This window comes from Anabas testudineus, chromosome 21, assembly GCF_900324465.2.
Source record: "Anabas testudineus chromosome 21, fAnaTes1.2, whole genome shotgun sequence".
Lineage (NCBI taxonomy): Eukaryota > Metazoa > Chordata > Actinopteri > Anabantiformes > Anabantidae > Anabas > Anabas testudineus.
Window position 1 is genome coordinate 13,676,579 of NC_046629.1, and position 16,370 is coordinate 13,692,948.

Below are 16,370 nucleotides of genomic sequence, written 5' to 3' on the forward strand. Positions count from 1 at the left end.
TTCATCTCAGCAGAATATCCTTGGGGCAAAAGATTATTTGCCTGAAATGAAAAAAAGATCGAGGAGAAGGCAGGGATCCATATGGCACAGGCTCAGTCATTTGAAATGAAATATAAATAATGTAAAGTCTTCAGAAATTATGCCATCATTTCACTCAATTCAAATATACTTTTGGTAACCACTGATAATCATGCACAGTCCTGGCAGCCTTTGATGCTGCATCTGTCAAGGATTAGCCAGCATGTAGCATGTTCTTCTAATTAGATGGCTTTTGCTGCTAGGCTTACAGTAAGGCACAGGCTGACTTCTGCGGGGCACCAGTAACCTTAGGAGGCTAAAAAGCTCCAAAAGCTGCAATCCACTGTGAAGAATAACTCAATATATACTCAACAAAATATTACAGCAATCTCAATTGTCTCTTGACTTATAGCAGCAGTTTTTATATACAGTATCTGAACCTTTTGGAATTTCATGGTTTTTGGCATTTTATCATAAAATGTAAAAAACCTCACTGTGATAGTGGAAAAAGTATGTGAGCCCTTTGAATTAATAACTGGTTGACCCTTTTAGCCCATTCTTCCAGACAGGACTGATTTAGCTCTGTCATATTCTTTGGACATCTAATGTCTGTGGCTCTCTTAATCACTGCAAGCGGGACAGGCCCAAATCATGATGTTTCCTCCATCATACTTTACAGTTGGGATAATGTTTTTATGATGATATGTAGTGGCCAAAACTGCATTAGACACCCTGATTGTTCAATGTTTTACAAACTGGACTCATGAACCCAATTCCAATGATGCCTAGTCTCTCTGGGTTGTTTCTTTACCTCACTGATGAGTGTTTGTTGTGCTCTTGGGGTCATTTTGACTGGCCGCCCACTTCTTGGTAGAGTAGCCACAGTCTCAAAGTGTCTCCATATGAAGATTGTTTGTCTAACTGTAGACTGGTGAATTTCTAAAGCCTTTGAAATCACTTTGTAACCCTTTCCAGCTTTATGTAAATCAACAATTCTTGATCATAGATCATCTAAAAGCTCCTTGTGGTGAGGCATGGCTCACACAAGCATATTTTTTTTGTATGGAGCAAACCTAAACAGTTTGAGTGGTTTTTGTCAGTCAAAGTAGCTATAGTCTGCACCCTTAAAACAATTTTCTTCCAAGTATGCTAATACTCCTATTAGTTTTTTTAAGTCACTATTCCACACGTTCACATACTTTTTTTCACTAGCACTATGAGGTTTTTATGGTTTTTCTCAATAAAGACATAAAAGATAAGACCTTTTTTGTTGACTTTAGACACATTGTATTTGTTAATACTTTTGACTTCAGATCACACAGAAAACCATAAAAATAACATACTTTTTCTTGTCACTGTACAGTAGCTTTTGCCCTACATCTTGCTAATAATGATAACCTACACAACAGGGCATACTTTTATACTGATATTCCATCTGTTTGTGTTTGTATATGTTTGGAAAGATCAAAAATATTTTTAACTCTCCTAACTTGGTTCTCAACCTCACAGTTTCTCTCAACACATTGTTCCCCGTCCTGCCAATTGAACTAAGAGATAATAACAACTCAATAATTTGGCTCAGGAGCACAATTTAAGCTTATTACTGGCAAGAAGATATACAGAGAGATGTGTATATGCCTGCCAAACAGAGTTTCTGCCAGACATTTAATCAACATCATTTTACTTGCCGTTACCTTTAAAGCCCATTAACTGAACTTTCATTATCTTACATAAAAATATCAATGTAAGGCTTCAAATTAAAAGACAGTTGGCTCTTGAGATGCATCGTGTGCTTAAAATCACAGCTAGCCAGCAGTATGTGTGTGGGGCTGCATGCCAAAACACAAGCTTTAGGCATCAGGTGAAATAGCATCTCTGCTCTGCTCAGGCGGTGAAATTAATTTCAATCAAATGCTCCTTTGGTGATTGAACTCTGCTCCTTGCACAAGCGCCTTCAGGTCTATGTTTACTTTTGTGACATAGAAGCCATAATTTAGTGATACATTCTCACACCTCATGACCAACTCCTCTGGTTCTTTTTAACAATCCCCTTTCTCCCTGACATGTTCCCCCACACCCACTCTAATGTCAATCAGTAGGAATAAAACACTCTCAGTGGGATTTCAGACTAGTCCTGTGGGGGCAGTGGCATCCTGAAGAAATCAATGGGCAAATTTACTGAGGTATGACTGACAGCTGCAGTATGTTGTGGAGCTTGGATGCAACAAAGAGAACACGTCACAGATCAGGAGCTAAGTGGACAGAAAGAATTGTGTTTGCATGACTTCAATATCAAACACACTGAGCCATTAGTCAGTATGGCGAGTGGATGTTTGGACCTCACCAAGCAGCTTATCAGCAGTGATTTTCCAGACTTTAAATATACTAAATCTATAATGTTATGTATTTACTGTACCTTGATTTCTTTTTTTTAACACTAGCTTTGTTTTCCTTTTAATACACACAAACAACAGGATAAGCTGACAATGCCAGTGCACAATTAACCTAAACAATGTGAGCTGCTACTTCTTATTAGACATACTCTCACTCATATTATGAATCTGCACCCAGTTACAGATGCAATGAAATCAGCATTCCGATTAGTTTTCACCTGGATTTGATATTTCATATTATACAAACACACAGGACAGAAGGAGTGAGGAGTTCTATTTTATTTTGATGTTGGCTTTCTGCATATAAGTTTAAAGTTGACCTCTTCAACCAAACAGTGTGTCACATAACAAGTACAACACACTGCTTTGTGCTAGGAATTTGTAAAATTGACATTTGTAGAAAATAAAGTCAGCTGAACTCTCAGCTGAATGTTGTAAGAGTTACAATGATTCCAATACTCAGAAGGTTTTGTTAGAAGATTGATAGTTTTTTTCTATTTCTACGATTTACTATACTGAACATCCTTAGTATGGATCTTTTTAATATTGATGTATATTCTGTATATTCTGGCTAGCAGGCTGGTTACTGGTAAAACTGTGTTTTGTTTGTAGTAGAATTACAGTGCATTTTCACAGCTTGGTCACTTTTCTTATCTAGACACAAACAGATCACTGACCCTGATTGAATTCCAAAATCTAACTGCTCCTATGATAATATTTGTCAAATTACAGGTCAGCATGTGATTGACTTCATCAGGTGATGCAATATAACAGGGTGGGCATTTACTTCAATCTGTAAAAAGCTGCTGATCATCCCAAAACCACCCAATTTATTAGCATTTCAATTTGTGGGAGTTGAACTGGAAACTTGTCAATGCTGCATCGACTAAACCTCAGACAAACAGCTTGGTGGGTACTTTTGAGGTTGGTGGGCGTTTCTCATTTTCTGTTTTCCAATGAAAGTCAGTGCATTGCTGCTTATGGCTATAACTGGATTTATTTTTGGATCAAATTAAGTGTCTCATTTTTCACTTGATCAAAGGTTTTCTCATTTTTTTCACTCTCAACTATAAAAAAGACAGCAATGGATGCAATCACTTGGCAAATGTGTGTGTGTGTGTGTGTGTGTGTGTGTTGCTACAGGGTTGTACTTTTGTGTTAGTTGGAACTCAATAAACCTTAAAACACCTTCCTAAACTGCAAAAACTAAAAAAATATAATATAGCAAAGCTAATGCAAGCAGTAGGAAGACAAAAACAAGATGTAATTCATACGACCATCACCTTATCAAACAAAATCCAGAAATTAGTCTTTTCTAGCAACATATACTGTATGTAGCCATATATGTAGTATAAATTATTAGATGATGTAGTTATTCCTTGCCAGCCAAATCATAGATCTCCTACATTAGTGACTTTTTGTATCTAACATGTTTTAGGTAACAAGTTTTATCATTTATTAAACTTGAAAAAGCTGAAACACTCTCAAAAGCTCAAATACAATGAAATCATGATTAAACATGCAGCTGACTTTACCCAAGTAAAGCCAAGATAAGATAAACCATGTATTATCTAACATGGGGGTAACAAACATTACTCTTGAACATGTGTGTTCTCAAGTGTTCCCAGTACTGGAGTTAATGATAGCGCTGTAGTTTTGGCCTTTTGATCTTAAAGGCTATTTGAGGACAGAGCAATAACCACAACAGCTGCTGGAAGTTGAGGCAGGTAAGGGAGCCGAGATCACATTGTGTGTTCCCTCAACGTGACCTCTGACCTGAAGCAAGGGGTGGCCTGTTCTCGCAGCTCAACTTAATGAACCATAGCTGACACCTGGACTTCGCAGGGGAGTCAATGTAGAGCCCTTTAGTCCTGACAACTGGTTGGTCTCTTAACTACCTTCGACAACTCAGCTAGAGAAGGTTTTGCTAATTCAAATGGTTAATGTGCCCCAAAGTAGCTGTGGGTGAGTGAATGACTTCTGTTGGCTCCACTTTAAGCTCTGACCTAGGATACCCTTGTCGTCCACCTGAGAGCTCTTTCTGAGGATTGTTCTCATCAGTAGTAATTAACTAGAGGTAATGCAGCAGTGCTGACCTTTCCTAATTGCTCCCCCCATCCTGGGGCCAGCACTACCAATTAACAACATCAGGATCTCTGACTAATGGATGAAAGTGAGAAACAGAGCTCACGTTAAAACTGCTGACTCTGATTGGGCAACACATGTCTGTCTGTACAACCTCATGAAATTTGACTGAAGGGAGTGAAGTAAAAAATGTTAGTGGTTTTCAGAACACAAGCATGCGTGTGAGCAGACTGTGCTCTTGTGTTCTTTCAAAATGTTATGATTTTCTCCATTGGTATGTGTTAAGTAAAGTGAATATACAGCCTATACAGCACTGCACCAACTGTATTGTTGTCCCTCAGGACTGCTGGACTGTAAACTGAGACTATGTTCGAGCGGGGGCTGAAGTCGAGCACAAAACAGCTGACTCAGCCACCTGGGAGCCAAATGTCTTGGCTTGCTTGTTTCTGTAGTGCTCCACCCTGATCCAAAACAACATGGATTTATATCATGTTTGTGGAGTTCAGACAATACACAAATACAACTGAGCTGCACACAGTCCGACGCGGAGACGAGGAGAACAACAATTTTCAGAGAGCTCGAGAGCTAAATCTTTCTGCAGCCTCAGCAATAAAAGAAAATGAATCCCATGGAAATGTGGTTTCATTTCTTTGTATATATCATGCAGATGGGAAGGGACTCTGCAGTACTGACAGCCTTAGCAGCAACTTACGGAATATCTCCACCTACAACGTACATATTCTTAAGACATGCTATGGTAAACAGCCAGTTAAATTTTTTTTTCCAGAGTATCTCATTTCACAACTTATCTCCTAGAGCAGTTTTTCCTTTTTTAACCACATGCAGTTTTACCACAGGCCATAGCAGACAATCACTGGCTGATTTCAAAAGCAGAGGTTTCACATCAAAAGTTATGAGCAATGTAACCAACACACTACTGTCTCTCCACACACACACACCTGTCTGTGAGTCTGGAAAGGTAAATAACTCAGCATGTTTTGCACAAGTGATGTATAGTTCTTGTCCTACTGTGACCCCACAGCAGATCTCCTAAAGATCTGTTTGTGGTGTGGGAGCCCGAAAAAAGACAGCACCGTTAAGGAGTGGTGCTTTCAGCAGTAGAGATAAAATGACTTACAGGTTAATCAATGATTCCATTAACCATAAATTAGACAATGATTTTGATAATCGATTAATTGTTCAAGTCATTGACCTTGCATAAAATGCCACCAGTCTCTCAAATGTGAGAATTTTCTTCATTTTTTGTTCTAGGCTAATCTTGGTTCTGAATTCTTTGTGACTGCTCCCTGGAAAAAGGACAAGCAATCAGCAGAAGACTCATAATAAAAATAATTATTAGTTGCAGCTGCAGACAAAAAGAGATGTAATTTTGTGTCCTTTGTGCACCAGATGAAGGACTATTATAAAGCTTTATCATTTTGTGGTTAAAGGAAGCAGTAGGAAAAATAAAAACTGCACACATATTCTCCCCTCACGCTGACGTACCTGTGACAAGCTCCCGCACTTCTGCATCTACAGTTTTTCTCAGCAGGCGGAGGAGAGCCGGGATGCCTCCTGCATTTCTCACAGCAATCTTGTTGTCGTCCATCGCTTTGCCATAAACGAGATTCCTCAGAGCTCCACACGAGTTCTTCTGGACCTCAATTACCTTGTGGTCTAGTAGGTCCACCAAGTGTTTAATTCCTCCCAGTCGACATACCTATAGACGGGGTGAATGAGATCACACACTATTACCAGATGACCAGTGATCAGAATGTTACAGCTTATCCTGTGTATCATGGAGAGCATAATCATGCAGGTATTTATAATGAGACAATGTCCAAACAGGAAATGTATTCATACCAGATTCAAATTATTTGAAAAAGTAAAATTAATCTATGACTATAGAGCTCACCCACAGGAGACAGTGCTTTGAAAGATTACATTTACATTTTCACAAGAGTATTTTTGCAATAAGTTGTCATTTGGCATCTGAGAATGAAAAATACATTTTACACATCTAATATCTTATTCTGCTTTCTGGGTCTTTCTATAACCACGAGTACAAGCTTGACATTTAATGTCTCAGAAAGAAGGTGGAACATTGGATTCCTGTATATCTATTTGGTGTTTTAAACTATTGCTTTCTGCAGACATTTTTCATTGTGCCAGTGTCTTTTTGTGTGAACGTGTAACTTAATCTCTACAAAGGCTGTGAATCCTCTGTTCAGTCATTGTGTCCAGCCCTTTTTTGCTCCCCCCACCCCCCAACTTGTGCTGACACTTCCTGAGGCGATACAAGTTCTCTGCTAAACTGTGAAAATCCAGAGGGAGTTTGCACTGACTGAATGGTCAGATCACAGACAGGCACACAGACACAGAGATTGTCTACACAGATGATCAACTGCATGCTATGTGAAAGTCATACTTAGAACCAGTGATGCTTTTAGCCTTATGCCAACAAATCTTGTGTGACCCATGTCTGCATGCTAACAGTTGCTAGTTGGTACTAAACACATAGTAAAGCAGAGAAGAATGGAAACACATAATTTGAAGTGTCAGACATATTTAAAATTTAGACATGATAACAATCATAGAGAAAATAGCTAATTCAAGTAATCAGGGTTTTTACAATTCATCCTGAAGAGAACATAAATGTGTGTGGAGAATTTCATTCACTTCATTCATTGAACAGATATGGAAACATTTCACTTAAAATTGTAAAATGTCAACCAAACTGTCAGTCGACAGTCAGTGTGACTGACATTGAATACTTCAGTCTGGATGTGGTGGATGAATGACTGACCCACTGGCATTGTCAACCTTAAAACACAGCTAAATACGGAGATTTAAAAGGAAAAGTAATTAAGTTCATTCATAAAGTTAATTAAAACGTGTTTTCATCTGTAAAGCTCAGACCAGCAGTTCTAGATTTTGATGACACTGTCTTAAAGTTGCTGATTTCTTGGAATGAGGTGAGAAGTCTACAAAGAGGCTCTAGCCAGAATATTCGATTTGGGAGATCAAACCTAAAAAGAATTGTAGTGTCGATAATCTCTCATCACACAGGAAGAACTAAAACAAGCAGTGATGGATGTCTGACTTTGATTTTAACTGCAAGCTTTTGTTCTCACTTCAAAATAAATATAACTGTCATGGTGCCAATTATAAGAGATGTAGCTGCATTTGAGTGGAAGTGAAAAAAATGGCTAGAGCTTCAGAAGTTAAATGTTGAAAAAGTCATTCTAACAAGACACAGTATGGGATCAGGCACACACAATGCCTACCTCAGCCTTGATTCGATTATCGCCGAAGCACAGGTGCTGCAGGTAGGCAGCTGCGTTGGCCTGCACTGAGGGGAAGTGGTGCTGGAGCATGTGAATCACCTCCGTTAGCTCAGGGTCACGCCACGCAAACTCCCTGGAAAACACAGGTGGGATCAAACGTATCAGCACAGCGACAGAGGCAGAAATGAGGTTGCTTACTTAAAAACTGCAGGCATGAATTCCTCCAAAATGAATACCTCAGCACCTCGGGGCAAAGTCGAGGAAATTGCATTCACATTTGGTTCTATACGACAATCCACTTTGGTTACACTTGGATTACTTTTCCCCTGTATGGTGTATACTAAAGAAGAGAGTGAGGAATGCAATGTCTCTACACTACACTTGAAATATATTTAGGAAACATCCAGAATTCAGTTTTAAAGAGAGCTGCAAACCTGAAAAATACACTGGAAGATTTGGATATTTTACTCAAATGCAAATGCACTTCTTGAATGGCCCCTGGTGCATTCACTTCAAGTGGTTACACTGCAGCAACATATACAGACATAAACAAAGTCTCCCAAAGTGCAAGGTCAGGGGTTTACTGCAGGGGTCAACCCACTCCCTGCCCTTACACGCGACTGTACAAGAAGAGTACACGCAGCACTTTAATATATGTGAGAATCTATTGTTGAGGGGGCCAAGGGTAGTATTACCAGCTCTGTGTGTAACTACCCAGGGGACACTGTGTTTGAATAGTAAGAGGACACTGTTGTTGACCCAGCAGAACGGGGATGCCTCGTAAGCTTAAGTAGTCCCTTTGGATGACTGGTTCATGCAAAGCTACAGTTTGTTAACCACCGACTACATCGAGAAGGTTAGTAACAAAAAGAAAACAGTGAGCAGTGCTTACCTCGGATCCTTCTGAATGCTGTCTATGGAGGGTGAGCGGGTAGCACCATCGTCCATGACGACAGCCTGGTGAGTGTAGCTGGCATCAGAGGGACGGTACTGTGCTGAGCGATATGGATCAGCATAAGTGGCTGCTGTGTTCAGAGTATAATTGTTTCTTTGGTAGGTCATGGCACTGCGCTGGCTTGATGTCCGCTGGAGACTCCCCACACCTGATTGCCGAATGACAAAACATCAGAGAGCTTGAAAATGAAAAAATAAGATGAAATAAAAATACACAGGAAAACTGACAAAACCACAAAACGCTGGATTTCAGGATCTTCAGACCTTTTCAGCCAAACTTGAAGCTTTGCACACCGGTGGCATACAACTTTAAACCAAACATGCAGCTGCTCTGACAGTCTCAGCAAATTTTCAAATCTGGAACCAATTAATGATGAGGATAAAACACAGCTCCCATGGTTCCACAAAGTAGAAGTCCTCTTCTTCAAAGGCCTGGTTGCTTGTTGTTTTGTTTTTACAAGACTGTATTTAGCCGGAAGGACCTTGCAGGTTTTCAAAGAGGACAGAAAGACTCAACCTGCTTGATGATCCATATATCCTTCCCTTACTGCCTTCTTGCTCCTTTTTGCCACTGGGTGTTTGCCCCAACTTTGTACACAGCTGAGAAGCAATGACCAACCATGACCAGCTAGAAAAATAGTTAAAGACACACTAGTAAAGCAGAGGCGTCACAAACATAAATATGCAGAGAGGTAATGTTTCCAGGCTAGATCCAATATTCAGTCTGCCAGCATCTCACTTCATTTATCTTTCTTCTTTTCCTTTGCTTCAAGTGATCCTATGACCTACATTTAAACACAATGGGTCATAAACTGCATAAACAAGCTGGTTCTCCTTCTCACCAAGCCTTCCTTCTCAGAAGCGCTACATGACGCGCGGCAGTGTGACTGCTGAGCTGGTCAGATCTCTATCAGTCGTCCAATAGGACTGGGCATGTGCATGCTCAAACTCCCTCCTACCAGGAACCAAGACGTCAACTTGTGGGGCTGCTCCAAAAACACAATTTCTCACATCAGTGCACTTCTATGTTGGGCAGCAGCACTACTCTGCAATATGGTTATCTAACTAAATGTAATCTAACAGAGCCAAAGACACTGGAAGACAAATGATAAACAACAAATGTGACATTGCAATTTTACTGGAACAATCTGGATTCCAGTCCTTGTCTTTTCAGGCAAGGATCAATATTTCTATTTATCATAAAAATCTTGCTCCCACCTGCCCAAAAAGTAAAGTGCAAGCCTATAAAAAAGCTAAAGGTGGCATTGGAAGCTGGTGGGGGGAAATGCTCCCTCCGAAATTTCATTTCAGAACAAAATAATAAAAAATACTCTAGAATCAAATTGGATTTTCTAATGAGGTAGCTCTTACAAAGACTCCATATTGAACATTCCCTTCAGCCTCGTCCCACTCGCTTTCTCGCAATATAGCTGGCACGAAGACGTGTCTGTGGGGCTCCTCATGGCATCAATTGCATTTATTAGAGAACTTATCGGTCTAAGCAGATCTCCAGTATGTGACGGATAAGGCTGAATGGAGTGTGTGTGCCAATGCCCTAACTAAGCTAGTGTGTTTGAGGGAGGAGGGATGATGAGAGGAGAATGACAACATTAGGAGAGCTGGAAGAAAGCAGGCTGTGGATGCGGGTAACCAAGCTGTCCCCGGCCCCATCTTCCTTCTTCTCATTCTCAGTGTGACACATAGGTAATGGACTCCTTTGTGGCAGGATGACATATCTGTACCTGGCTATTAACTCATGTCTCACCTTTCCTGTCTGATAGTGGAGAGAGGAAGGAAAGAGGAGGCAAGGAAAGAAGAATGACAGAAGAGAAAGAAAAGTAGAAAAGAACAGAGAAGAGCGAGGAAGAACAACAGACAAAGTACTAAAGGGCATATGGACAGAGAAATGTGTTGCACAAGGAAGACAACAAACCAGAATGAAAGGCCCCAGGTTCACTGGATAAGATAGAATTTAAAAAAACAAAAGGGAACAAGAAGAAAGAAATGTTATGAGTGAAAAATTGTTTTGAAAAGTGCTTATCGTGACCTGAAGATACAGAGACAACACTGGCAATAAAGAGAGAAGATAAGAAAACCAAATGGAGTTTCTGCTAAGTTTGGAAATTATTTGGAGTCTGATGTGTTGCGCACACACACACACACACACACACACACACACACACACACACACACACACACACACACACACACACACACACACACAAAGACAAAAGAAAAAAAAAAAAGTAAAAGTAAAAAGTAATGTCTTTTCATCAATGCAAAACAACAATCAACACGGAACCAACCTGATGTGCTCCTGTATAGGGTGCCCGGCTGTGTGTGGCTGGGGCTGCGGTACAATGGGCCCTGGAACGTCCTTTCCTCATAAATTGGTGCGATGTGGCGGTCTGGGGACATGGCAGACCTTAAATCCTGGCCCAGCTGGCTGTGTTGACTGGCATAGGAGCTCCGTATTCCTGTGGATGGAGAAGAATGGTTGGAAAGGAAGATAGTTGCAGAGAGGCCCAAATAGTTTAACATTTACACAGATAGCTTCATAGCTGAAGAGTCAATGATCTGAGCCCTGTAAACCTAAAAACCAATCTCTTATGTGTACTATCAAATTATTGTGTGCATAACATGGGGGGGACAAAAAGGAATAGAGAAAGGGATGAAGGTTGTTCTGTTTTAGGTTTTTTTCTTATATTCATTTTTCATAGTATTTTGATTTTTTATTTAATTAGTTCACCAACGTTCTAAGCAGACCAATGATTAAAATTTATTCTGTTGAACTGTCAAATGAATTTTAAATCTTAAGAGAGACAATATAATTGAATTAGGTAATTAAATATATTAAGCAAAAAATTCCCTGTTAAAATTAATGTCTTAGTTTCATGATAAAGCACTCTACTGATTATCAAAGTCTGCACTTACCGCATTCCTTAACAACAATATGTAAACCGTGCAAAAATAAAATATATTAGGTTTACTGTGACATCTTGCAAGCAATTTTAAGGCTGCTTGGGAATATGGTGTAATGTACTATATACAGTATGTTAAACTAAGGAAAGCAAAAGAATGAGAGTAAATGAAAACATTTAAAATTGAACAGTTGAGTATAAAAAAAATGTTATCTTCTAATTGAATCCTAACTACATCATCTTATCTAGAGCCTATGAAAAGGCTTTTTAATGCTCATTTAATGACAATTTTGCATTATGTCCTTGATACAACATGCCGACTATAGACAACAACTACCACTGAAAAGGAAGGGTGACTGCGTTGCCTTATGTCCTTTGTTGCACTTAAACCAGCCAACAGCCAAATGGCTGCCAACATCCACATATGTTCTGAGGCTGCTTGAGAGGAATTTACAATGAAGCAGTCTGAGAACACGATGGAGAGATGAACCAAACAAAACAGCTAACCACCACCACCACCACCACCACTGAGAGTCTGATTATACAGTCTTATTATAGGCTGGATACACAAACTACAAACATGCAGGATAAAGTACAACTAGCACTGTGAAGTTTTGTTTTGCATTTGTGTCGTCAGTCAGTAATCTGTTTATTTCTTTCTTATGGAAGGAAAGGGCAGAAGCAAACAATAAATACTGCACTAAATGGGCCACTGATGAGAGCTGACCAGAGCCAACACTGCTGGAGCAAGAGGACTGTGATCCAATCAAAGCGTGGCCAGAGCAGATGTTGGGAAATGTGTGGTACAGGAAGCAGTTTTAGCCCATAATCAGCAACAAGCTTTTCTGCCACGGGTGAATAAAAGAACCACTGAGATGATCAGTGCAATTAAAACTCCTTTTGAGACAGGTCACTATAACAACAGGTGGCAGGAAGCAGCAAGTTCAATCTAACTCAGACTCAGTCCAGACGGGACACTAACAGTATGTTATAAACACTGTTTTAATGTGTAAAATTGAATCAGTTCATCATTTTGAGAGTTTGAAGGAATTCCCTCCAGGTATTCCTAAGATGTCACTTTTACAATAATTGGGTGGTCATACGGATGGAAACATAATCCCTCCAGCCCCTGGTGGTGATGAAAACGTCTAACTAAGCAGTGCAGACACCTAGGGTTTAATTACAAATATCTGTACATTCAGCTCAGTCACATGCTCCTAAAAACACTTTTAGCTGTATATTTTATTTTACTATAATCTGCTAGTGAATTTCACCTCTTAAAGGGGATACAACCTTTCTAGATGGGGAGTAGCTGAGAAAAGAAATACAGTGCATGGGAGCAAATGGGGAAACATCTGCAATAAAACAAAGTAACATTAAGAAAAATCATGAATTTTGTAAATTACTATGCAGGAGATGGATAATGGGCTGCAAGACTTCTATCAAAATAACTGAGGGTAAATGCATGAAAATGGACTACAATTATAGCATGACTCAGCCAATCATTGCCCTGATTAAATTAAAATTGGAGCTGAATATTTTATTGTGCCATTTCAACAATCTTTTTTTATTAAAATGCACAATAATGGTTATGCTTCTACTGTAAAGTTCGCAAGATGGCATTAAAGTGTTAAGGCTTATGCTCTCATTTAAAGCCGAGGGATAAACTGAAGACATGAACGCAGTGAAACATACAGAACAACATGGACATGTTGAGTTCTCACGTTAGATCTTCTTTAATCTCACTTTTTGTCAAACAAACGCACACATTTTAAGTTATCTTCATGCCCGTGTGTGTTGAACCTCACATCAGTCAAGCTCACTTAACTGTGAACCCCAGTGGAGTAGTATACAGTTGGCAAATAACTGCTCCAGTCTCCAAACGTCACTTGGGTCCTCTCCAAATGCATGAACTGAGGCACAGACTGCTGCTAAACACAAAATCACCCATGCAGAACCAGCTAAATGAGGGAATCTTGTCACAGTTTGAGACAGAGTAAATTAATAAATAAGCATGTTTGACTCATTTGGGAACAGGGGGCTTCTGGGGGCAAGGCGATTCAAGATTTTAGATGTAGATTGTGTGCTAGACTGAGGCTGACCACTGGAGCACCAAGTCTTCTGCATATAAGAAGATAAGCTCTGGTAAGGCATGAGGCAGCAGGTCAAAGACCTTGTCAGCCAAGAGCTACATAATGAATGTGTAAGAGAATCATTTAACTACATTAATAGTTAAAGTAGGTTACAGTTCAGATTATGCACCGACTATCTGATGGTTAACCCACATTTTTCGAGAGAAAACAACAGCTCATCTCTTTCTCCTGATCACATCAGATTGGTAGGCCACTGTACATTGTAATTATTATTACTAACATAACCATAAACTATAAATTAAGCATAATGTGTCCCCTTTAATTCAGGGGCTGTATATCAGTTGACAACAGGTTGTTCTATGTGGGAAAATATATATATATTTAAACTTTTTTGGTTTTTTTTAATTAGCCATTTAAAATAAATTTCAAACACAGACAAATAAGAGCAATAAGACACTTATATACTTTAGAGCAGCTTAGAGGTTTTAGGTAGTGGATGAATGTCTGTCATCTTTTAATGTGCCTTTGTGGCCTATTGCTAATTAAACCAAACTTTAGATTCACAATTTATGGCTTATCAATATGTTTTGTTAAATACCCAAACACCTTTGAGACACAGAAGGGTTAAACCTAACATGGACTACACATAAACAAATAAAATGGAAGGCATGTTGTTGTGCAGGGGCAGTGAATAAAACAGAATAAGGCTGCTCCTGTGTGCTGTAGTGCCACAACCAATAGTCCAGGAAGCCTTTCATTTTGTGGCAGTGCACACAATAGCCACTAGCAGCAGCTTGGCAGGAAGTCAGTTCAGCTTCTCTTGTTCAAAGATTCGAAGGGGGTGAGGATATGAAGAGAGAGGAGGTGGTGGAAAGACGTGAGGAAAGGCGGGAGCAACCGAGAAGAAAGCAGGAGAGAATATAGGAGGGGGAGGGAAAGAAAGGATGGAAATGAAAAGAGGGTTAATGAGCCCGTCTAGGACCACCAGAGACTTCTCATCCCATGTAAAGCCCGGCCACACAAATGGAGGCTATTGGCACAGCTGTGACTGAGTGAGAGGAACGGAATCTCCCAGGCACAGAAGCCTTCACGCATATTTCTCCCTCTCAGCAGCCCGACTCCCGAAAGTAGCTACATTCAAACAACCTTAGAGGAGACTAATCTGTCTGCCTTCTTTATTCTGCTCCCCTGACAGTAGAGCTGCAGTCACTTCTAAAAGCATCTGCAAATTGTCAGGGAGAAATAACATAATGCTGTCTATTGAGGATGAATGGCCCACATTCCTGGTGCGTTATAGTCATTTAATTCTCCCCTTCAGCCCTCTCACTGTGGCTTTAACAGATTATACTTGGCAGAGGCTAGATGAAGGGCGGTGGTGGCTTGGCACGTGCTTGCTCTGGAGAAACAAACACTTAAATGTATGCAGCCGATGGCATTCCTCAACAAAAACCATTTTCAAAAAAACCCTCTTCAAACACACAAGAGAGCTGGCATGATCACCAGCAAATAGTTACACTTAAATGTGAGAATATTTATAAAAAAACACAGTTTAAAGGTATCATAGTGGTTTGGCTGTCAGGTTGAGACCCCATACATGCAGATATTCCATTTCCCCTCATGCTTTCTTTGTGCCACTCTGCTCTGAAATGGTCACTGAGTGTAATGAGCACATTATTAGGGACAATTTGTCTTCATTTACTATTTCTCAGCAGCAGAGGGAAGGCACGACTTCCTGCCAACGTCAGTGCGGGGAAGGTAGCCAGATAGGTGGTAGAAAAAAGGAGGGAAGAAAAAAAAACGAGGAGGTCACTGAGAGAAGCAGAAAGGAAACGGGGATAGAAGTCTGTTGAAAATAAAACAGAGGAAAATGACAACAAAACAAAGTGTGACAGAGCAAGATGGGGTGAGGAAAAAAAGTGAAAGCATCTTCTGATACACTCTAACAGAAACCCACCAAGAGCCACAAAATCAAGGTAAAGTTGTCAGATGGCATTTGCCAAGTGCTTGAAACTGAGCCTTATCACGTGACCATCCTATTTCCTTCTACTATGGTTCATCAAACACTGACAAATTAATATGTTAACGGGAAAAGGAGTGAGAAAGAGATGAGTGAGAGGAGGAGGATATAGGAAGCTTGCTTTAGGAGACAAAGAAAGACCTAGGCTGGTATCTCGGTCTGCTCAAAGGACAGAGACTGAAAACCCATTTGTGTCTGCTGGAGCCGTGATCATTCTTAGCAGCAGTGTGTGTAGGGCTGTACAATAAAAGGAGCTAATAAATTGCGCAAAAATAAAAATTTGAAAAGTGAGATGAAGCAGGTTGATAGCCACTAATATCACATAAACAGCACATATTAATTTAATACAGTAATTAATGCTTTAAGTGACCTACTGACCTACTGGTTAATGTAAAATTTGTCCTAAAGGTGAACGACAAATGTAGTGGAACTAAATATATACTGTCATCAGCAGATCCATATGAAAAACATAGTGATTATGTCTCTGCAGGATGAGGTAACAGTGCAGGATGTGACTTTAAATGCTGATAACACCACAATAAACATAGGCAAATCCAATGAATAGCAAGTGAATAGCACCTGATTGGGAATTATTCCTTAAC

General features: G+C 39.9%; 1 protein-coding gene across 4 annotated transcripts in view; it reads right to left on the minus strand.

Moving 5' to 3' along the window:
- LOC113173731 (plakophilin-4) overlaps window positions 1-16,370 on the minus strand; it is a 62,367-nt gene that overhangs the window by 8,646 nt on the left and 37,351 nt on the right. For all 4 annotated transcript variants that reach the window (XM_026377252.2, XM_026377253.2, XM_026377254.2 and 1 more), the window contains 4 exons: window positions 11,044-11,214; window positions 8,676-8,886; window positions 7,784-7,916; window positions 6,003-6,216 (listed from right to left, as the gene is read on the minus strand). In XM_026377252.2, coding sequence (XP_026233037.1) covers window positions 6,003-6,216; window positions 7,784-7,916; window positions 8,676-8,886; window positions 11,044-11,214 — 729 coding nt within the window. The remainder of the gene's footprint in view (window positions 1-6,002; window positions 6,217-7,783; window positions 7,917-8,675; window positions 8,887-11,043; window positions 11,215-16,370) is intronic.